The following is an 8490-nucleotide window of genomic DNA, read 5'->3' on the forward strand; positions in this document are numbered from 1 at the left end:
AAATGTCAATGTCTATCAGTTATAGTTATCTAGATACTATCAATGTCTATCAGTGATAGAATGTGACATTTTGTTATATTTGAAAATCTTTTCAGTAGTTTTGTCATTTAAAATAATTTTTTTAGATTCTTTTAAATTAATTAATATAGGAATTTTAACATTAAGCGTCGAAAATGAGTATTTAATAAAAATCAAAGATAAAAGTATAAATCTTGAAATTTAAGGACCAAATAAAAATCAAACTCTTAAACTAGGAAAATTATTATATTTTAAACTTGGTAACCAAGTAGAAACTATACTGAAAACTTAGAGACCAAAAAATTTTTTTTCTTTACCTAAAAAATAATATTTTCCCCTTTTATATATTACCAACCCACGATATATATGTGTTCTTCAACTTCAATTCATCTTTTTCTCCTCCCATTTCCTTTACATGATCTTCCTAAACAAATTTATAAATTAATTTCCCTAAGATAAAACACCACAAAATATATATACATCCCATCAACAATACATATAAAGAAATCTTTTAAAATAAACGGGCAAAATATTGTGTATATCACTGTAAATATAGTCATAATTTCAATTATATCTTCAAATTTCTATAAGTATTAAAATTGAACCCTCAAACTTAAAATAGTTATAGAAACTAGGCTCTAAAAATGATAAAATTCACCTCTCAAATTTTTACGGTCGTCACAATTTCTACAATTGCGTAAGTTTGAAGGCTCACTTTTAATACTTGTAAGTGTTAGATCTCAATTTTTACTATTCAAAGTCCCATACTATAAAAGTGGTTTTTGCAATTCCACTTAAAAAAACACAGTACATAACAGAAAGAGAAAATGGTCAAGACTATTGGAAATTGGAAGAGTATTGAAATGAGTGAATAATCAAGGATGAAACGGAGAATGAGATTGTAAAACATGAAAATAGTGGCAAAAAGAATTTGATCCAAAACACTCAATCCAAATATAAATTTTGAATTATATTATATTACAAACTCATTCAATTACGAATCTCTAATCAACCTATTAAAGATCTACGAAAGATTTAAAATAGTCAATATCAGGACCGTGTTTAATTTCACCACAATCATCTAACCAAACAGCCACATAGAGACCATCAATATATCTATGGAAAACGTGCCATAAAAAAAAAAAAATAGAGATAATTGAGTACTCTTTCTTTTATAAATAAGGCCATCCTTTAATCTACACAAAGGCAAGAAATATCATATCATCAATGGCGATTCCTTTGTCTTCTACCATTGTTTTCCCATTTTCAACTAAATCACAGCTTCTTCCTAACCAAACCCTTTTCTCCATTAATTCGTCTTCAGATTCTCATTGTTCATGGACATTGAGAACTCAACTTCTTCTTCATCAACCATGTTTGGCATTGTCTAAAAGAACCAGGAAAAATGTATTGTCCGCCATATCTACTGACTCGGAAGTATCGACTCGGTCGGCTGAGGCTGAGACTGAGTTGGCCAAGAAATGGAGGGAGATCCATGGAAGTAATGATTGGGTTGACTTGCTTGAACCGATGAATCCTATTCTCCGATCTGAATTAATTAGGTATGTAACCGACTTTTTAAATGTTAATTTCATAATGATTATTCAAGTCCGATTGGGTAATGATTTTAGTTTTAATTTTTTATTTTTGAAATTTATGCTTTAATTTCATACTACGGTTCTTATATTTTATTTAGGGAACTCCATGTGTTTTTAGAAGTTTTTGAAATTTTTTTTTAATATTTAAAATTTGACTTGATTTTTTAAAATATCGATGGAAGGAGGATGACAAAAGAAAGAAACTTATAAATAAGAGCAGTATTAAACCAAAAATCAAATGTTTAGATCCCGATTTATAATAATTTAGTTTTTGATTTTGAAAATTAAGTTTATAGACATTATTTTCACCTTCAAATTTCTTTCATTGTTATCTATTTTCACCAATGGTTTAAAAAATCAAGTCAAATTATGAAAACTAAAAAAATGTAGCTTTTAAAAATTTGTTTTTGTTTTTTAGATTTGGTTGAAAATCTAACCATTGTATTTAAGAAAAGAGGCAAGTCATTGTGTTAAAATAAAAATAAAATCAACTTAATTTTTAAAAATAGATAACAAAAAATAAAATAATTACCGATCTTAAATGTGAAATTTTTAAATTTGTGTTTCTCATATATATATCCTTTTTATCATGTTTTTCATCTATTCTAAGCAAAGTACATATGAGTTTTTTTTTTTTTTTTTTTTTTTTCAAATTTTAATAACAGAAAGTGAGTTTTTAAAATTAAATTACTTTGTTTAGTTGTTAAATTATCTTCAACTTTGAAAACACCCGAAAATAGTAGATAACAAAATTAAGATACCATTGGAGTTTGTGTTTATAAAATTAATTTTTAAATATTAAAAAAAATTTAAAACAAGATAGCCATCAAATAAGGTCAAAAGGACTTTTGAGTGTTAGAAAACAGTTATCAATTATCTTCTTAATTAAAAAAAGAATTATTTATTAAGCATTAAATTCGTTCCAAATAGATCCTTTTATATTTCTTTTTCGAAATTTTTTGTGCCCTTGTGATTCTTAAATTGAGATTTATGTTTTTTATTGAAAATTTGTGTCTATATGCGATTCTTAAAATTTGATTACTCTACTAGATATAAATTTAAAATCTATGTCGAAAAGAAACCTAAATTTTCAATTTTGTGTTAGTAAATCTATGTAATTTAAAAATTTTGAAGAGTGAGAGACTTTAATTTATAATTTTTGAAAGTTCAGAGATCAAACAGATACAAATCTCAATATCAAACCAACTAAATATCTAATTTAATATTTAGTAGTTGATGTTTGTTTAAGAAAAATTATTTCAAATGATAAAACTATTAGAAAATATTTACAAGATATAACAAAATTTTAGAACTATCAGGAATAGACACTGATGTCTATCAAAAATTATAAATATAAATATAAATATTTTATTATTCTATATTTAAAAATGGCCCTTTGTTTAAAGGCACAACCAAATAGGTATAAAAAAAAAAAGAAAAAAAAAAGAAAAATCCTTATACCATCATATATCCCTCTCATCAAAAATTATAAATATAAATATAAATATTTTATTATTCTATATTTAAAAATGGCCCTTTGTTTAAAGGCACAACCAAATAGGTATAAAAAAAAAAAAGAAAAAAAAAGAAAAATCCTTATACCATCATATATCCCTCTCCTTCCCTTCCCTTCTCCCAATAATTTGGGCATTGCATTATCACAAGTTTTTGAAAGGAGGGAGAGATGGAAGAGGGATGGGCAAGGTAGAATAATAATGACAATAATATGTTAAATTATTTAAGTTTCCAAAATTTTGAACAAGTTCTAGACTATGTCCTTATCATTGGGAAAGTTTCATTTATACCCTCAACTCTTAAAAGTATTTCAAAACAACCCATTGTATGAATTTTCCATTACAATGAAGATGAAAGTGTTGTGACATGATGATAGCTAGTAAACATACATGAATATGTGTGTTTCAATTATGTATTTACTATTTTGAAAGTTTCATTTCAATTCTTAGAATTAAAATTTTGTTCAAAATAATTGCCTTCTTTTATTAGCATGAAAGACAAAAATATACAACAACACATACTGACGTTTGTAGAAAATCATAATGCTTAATAAATGGTCTATTTAGATTGACTTTATAAATACTTAAAAATGTTTTTAAATACTTAGAAAATCAAATCAATCCAAATCAGACCCAGAGTCACATTCGAAAAAAAAATACTTAGCTGCATCCAATCACAAGCTGCCATGTGGAATTTTTTTCTTTTTTAGAATATTTTTAAAACTCTTTTTCTTTTATAATTGAAGGAGGAGAAGATGCATAAAGATGAGTGTAGCTTGAGGTGCATCTAAGTAATCACCCATTTAAAATGGTGTGATTTATGGAAGAAATTTTGAAATTAAGATGAATTATTGCTCCTTTGTGTCACGATATCAAAAAAAAAAATCTTGGGGAACCAAAATTTTTAAAAGGATAAAAACCAAGGACAAACAATAAAAGATGTGATGTCCCTCTCACAATTAATGGACAAACATTATTATAGCTATAAACTCTCTCACAAACATATATACTCTTGTGAAACTCTCTCATGACCCATTCTCCTTTGAACTTATTCAATATTAACTTATTTTGTATGTACATCACTATCATTTTGACTAATATTCCTATTATTCCTAATCAACATAATTTGGAATAATGTGACTAATAATTTTCTTTTATCTTGGAGTGCTTTTGGTGATTTAAAAAGAAAATTATTACTCAATAGAAAATAACCTTAAGCTGGGTTCAAGAATAAAATATTATGGTCTATAGATATTTTTAAAAAGTTGTAAAAACAAAAAATTAAAATAAATAAATAAGGACCTTTTTTTGGTAGGGAATATGAAAAATAGAAATTTGAAAATAATGAATTAAATGAAAATAAAATCGTATTTTATATTTATAGTTATGTGTTTGTTAGCAAAATTTAAAAATTAGATTCTAATTTAAACAGTTGTTTTAAATGTGTTTGATATATATATATATATATAGCATATAACTAAATGTAGTTATCCATTAAATATTAGATTGACTATGAAATATTATTAATTAATTTATGAACATGTTTTATGTTAAAAAAATTATATAATTATTATTTTATAATATTATATAATTTATATTACATTATATAAAATATATTTTAATTTAAAAAAAAATGAATAAATTATAAACATAATATACTTTATTTCTAAATTTTTTTTATCTCTATTTAATATAATTTTGCATTTAAAAATTCATTATTCAAATTCTATATTTAACGAAAACATAAAATTGTTGTTTTAAAAATTTGCACAGTTTGGATCACATGACCCAAAAACATTTTTGAGAATTGTTTATAAAAAACACACATTTGTTAAATTCAATGAATCTGAAAATATAAAACAGAATCTAGATGACCAACCAAATAGACTCTATATATTTGGTTAAATTATAGATTTGGTACTTATAATTTGAAAAAAAGTTAGAATTCAATCCTTATATATTTAAAAGTTAGAATTTAGTCTTTATAGTTTAATAAAATTTCATAAATAAGTTATATAATGGGATGTTTTTTAAAATAAAATAAAATAAAAAATAAATAATTTATAAAATATAACAAAATTTTAAAACTATCAATGATATTGATAGACATTCATAGAAGTCTATCAGTATTTATCAATGTCTATTATTAATAGTTATAAAATTTTGCTATATCTTGTAAATATTTTCAATAGTTTACCATTTGAAATGATTTCTCTTCTATAATTTTTTATAGATATCTATTAATATTTATCAGTGTCTATTATTAATAATTCTAAAATTTTGCTATATCTGGTAAATATTTTCAACAATTTTACCATTTGAAATAATTTATCTTCTATAATTTGATAAAATCTTTATAAATAATCTTTATGGGTCGGATTTTGTAGATATGGAGAAATGACACAAGCATGTTACGATGCATTTGTGTATGACCCATATTCCAAGTATTGTGGTACCTCAAGATACGCTTTGGAAAGCTTCTTCCAAAGCCTAGGCATGGAAAACCAAGGCTACCAAGTCACTCGCTTCCTTTACGCCACCGGCAATATCCAAATGCCTAATTTATTCATCAAGCCTCGTTGGCCCAAGCTGTGGAGCAAGCATGCCAATTGGATAGGGTATGTGTCTATTGGTATATCAAGTTTTATGTTTCTAACCTCCACATTTACCACTACTCTCTTTTTGTTTTGTTTATTGTGTCTCGTAGGTACGTGTCAGTTTCTGATGATGAGACTTCAAAGCGTTTGGGGAGGCGTGACATCGTTATTGCGTGGAGAGGGACAGTGACAAGGCTAGAGTGGGTGGCAGATTTGACAAATTATTTGAATCCTATTTCATCAGGAAAAATTCAATGCCCTGATCCAGCTGTGAAGGTGGAATCTGGGTTTCTGGATTTATATACTGACAAGGAAAATGAGTGCAATTTTTGTAAATTTTCTGCTAGAGAACAAATCTTGGCAGAGATGAAACGACTATTGGAGAAGTTTAAGGATGAGGAAGTGAGCATCACGTTAACTGGTCACAGCCTTGGTAGTGCTTTGGCAATGATAAGTGCGTATGATATTGCCGAAACAGGCTTGAACAAGACAGCAGATGGTCGCGATGTACACATTTCCGTTTTCTCCTTTGCAGGTCCTCGAGTGGGTAACATCCGATTTAGGGAACGACTGAATAACCTAGGCGTAAAGGTAATTCTTTTTTTGTTCTTTCAAGTTATACTTTAAAGAATTAAATAACTTAAACATGTGAAATGTCCTTTAGAGTAAAAGTGAGAGCATACAGACGAAATTGAAAAAAAAAAAAAACACCAAACCAGACTAAACCAAAACAATTACCACTAATCAGCATAAATTGGTGAATTGGTCTTTGGTGTCAATTTGAGTTGACATTTTTTTGAGTTGAACAATTGCGGAGTGGGGAATTGAACTTACGATCTCTTGGATCGGAGTACATGTCAATACCACTAAGGTAAGTTCACTTTGGTAAATGATAAAAATATTAAATTAAAGTGAAATAGATAATGACATGTATTATCACCCCTTCTCAAATTCCTCAATGCAAATATAGATTGAGTTGCCACTCTATCTTGTCTGCTATCCACTTTATTCTACCATGTCAAGCCAAAACAACTTATGTAGTTTATGATATTCAATGACAATGATTAAATATAGAATCAAAATTCAAAGCTTAAAGACAGCTATAGAGTTTCAGGACCTAAATTAATAATTTTTTTAAATTTTTTTTATTTAATTAAATGAGATCTAAACTTTAATAAACCATAAAATATTTGTGTTTTTAACAAACAGGTATTGAGAGTAGTGAATGTTCATGATATAGTACCAAAATCACCTGGACTTTTCTTCAATGAAAACTTACCACCATGGCTATTGAAGATGATTGAATGGCTTCCATGGACTTACATACACGTTGGTGTTGAGCTCAAATTGGATCACTTGGATTCACCGTATCTACGACGTTCTACCGATGCCGGTTGTTCACATAATTTGGAGGCTCATTTACATCTACTCGCCGGGTAAAAAAAACTTATTCTCTAATGAGAAACAATATCAATTTAAGACCAGTTTGGAATAACTTTTTAACCATTGTCATTCTAAACAAGCCTTTCATCGTGATCTCTATATACCATACGGTTTAAGCTTAGTTTCAATTCGAATGCAGATATCAAGGGAAGGGTATGAAGTTTGAGCTTGCAATTGGGAGAGATCCAGCATTGGTGAATAAATCATGTGATTTCTTAGAAGATAAATATGTGGTTCCACCAATGTGGAGACAAGATGAGAACAAAGGCATGATATATGTTGATGGTCGTTGGGTGTTTGCTGAGAGGGAAAATATTGATGGTCACCCTGAAGATACACATCATCATCTCAAAGAAATAGGGTTGTTTTCGGACAGCAATTAAAATATCTATGTCGATAGAAAAATTTGATCTCTTAATTTTATGGATTTGTCGCAGAGATATTCTTAAAAAAATGTTAATCAAGAAATTTTTACAACTTCTAAAATCCAACGGTTTGTATTTATGCTCATATAGGTGAATTTTTTTAAGGGGAAGTTTATATGTGTTTTTGTATAAAATATTTTGGGTGTTCTTTTAATTTAGTTCCTCTTATTTCAAATGTCTGGATTTAGTCTCTTGCATTTCAAGATTTTTGCAATGGTACCATTTTGCGATGGGTGGATATATTAAATTTGGTGATCATAAAACTTAGGAAAAAAAAAGAGAGAGAGAGAAAGTTATACCCTATTAAAGTATGTATTTATCACAAGTTCTTTACAAGGAGTATATAGAAGTATAAATACTACACTAAAGCCTAAGAATAGAGCCTACAAAATCTCTAACCATATTAAAGACCCTCCAACTAGGACTATGTATACATTCACACCCTCCCTCAAACTTAAGGCGGTTAGGTTGAAATCAGTTTGAGGTTGTTAAGTAGTTGGAGAAAACGACTGGGAGACAAAGCTTTAGTGAAAATGTCGGCAGGTTGCTTAGTGGTGGAAACAAATCATAAAAGTAAAGTTTTACTTAGGAGATGATGACGCACAAAGTGACAATCATTCTCACTATGCTTGGTGCGCTCATGAAAAACATCATTGTGAGCAATCTGAATAGCACTACGATTGTCACAGTGAAGAATAGTTGCAAATGACTGAGGGACGCCCATATCAGCAAGAAGCCAATGAAGCCACAAGAGCTTTGACATAGCATCAGCTAGAGCGCGATATTCAGACTCTGTACTAGAATGGGAAACTACACTATGTTTCTTACTTTGTCAAGAAATGAGAGAGTGACCGAGGTAGAAACAGTAACTAGAGGTGGAACATCGGTTAATAGG

The 8490-nt window shown here is 28.2% G+C and overlaps 1 protein-coding gene across 1 annotated transcript; it reads left to right on the plus strand.

The window, feature by feature from the left end:
- The first annotated feature begins 1070 nt into the window (after positions 1-1070).
- On the plus strand, positions 1071-7770 carry LOC120086092 (phospholipase A1-Igamma2, chloroplastic-like). Its single transcript, XM_039042533.2, has 5 exons — positions 1071-1580; positions 5518-5748; positions 5838-6318; positions 6937-7163; positions 7310-7770. The coding sequence occupies exons 1-5, from the start codon at positions 1246-1248 to the stop codon at positions 7551-7553; spliced, it is 1518 nt and encodes a 505-aa protein (XP_038898461.1). The 5' UTR covers positions 1071-1245; the 3' UTR covers positions 7554-7770.
- The last annotated feature ends 720 nt before the right edge of the window (positions 7771-8490 follow it).

The sequence above is a fragment of the Benincasa hispida genome, chromosome 9 (genome assembly GCF_027475165.1).
Source record: "Benincasa hispida cultivar pf3 chromosome 9, pf3_genome.v1.1, whole genome shotgun sequence".
Classification (NCBI taxonomy): domain Eukaryota; kingdom Viridiplantae; phylum Streptophyta; class Magnoliopsida; order Cucurbitales; family Cucurbitaceae; genus Benincasa; species Benincasa hispida.

Bases quoted from the DNA above. Each gene is read 5' to 3' on its own strand.
- LOC120086092 (XM_039042533.2), top strand. From the start codon at position 1,246: ATGGCGATTCCTTTGTCTTCTACCATTGTTTTCCCATTTTCAACTAAA. The intron at 6,319-6,936 runs GTAATTCTTTTT...TTTAACAAACAG, and splicing joins TGAATAACCTAGGCGTAAAG to GTATTGAGAGTAGTGAATGT. The intron at 7,164-7,309 runs GTAAAAAAAACT...ATTCGAATGCAG, and splicing joins CATTTACATCTACTCGCCGG to ATATCAAGGGAAGGGTATGA.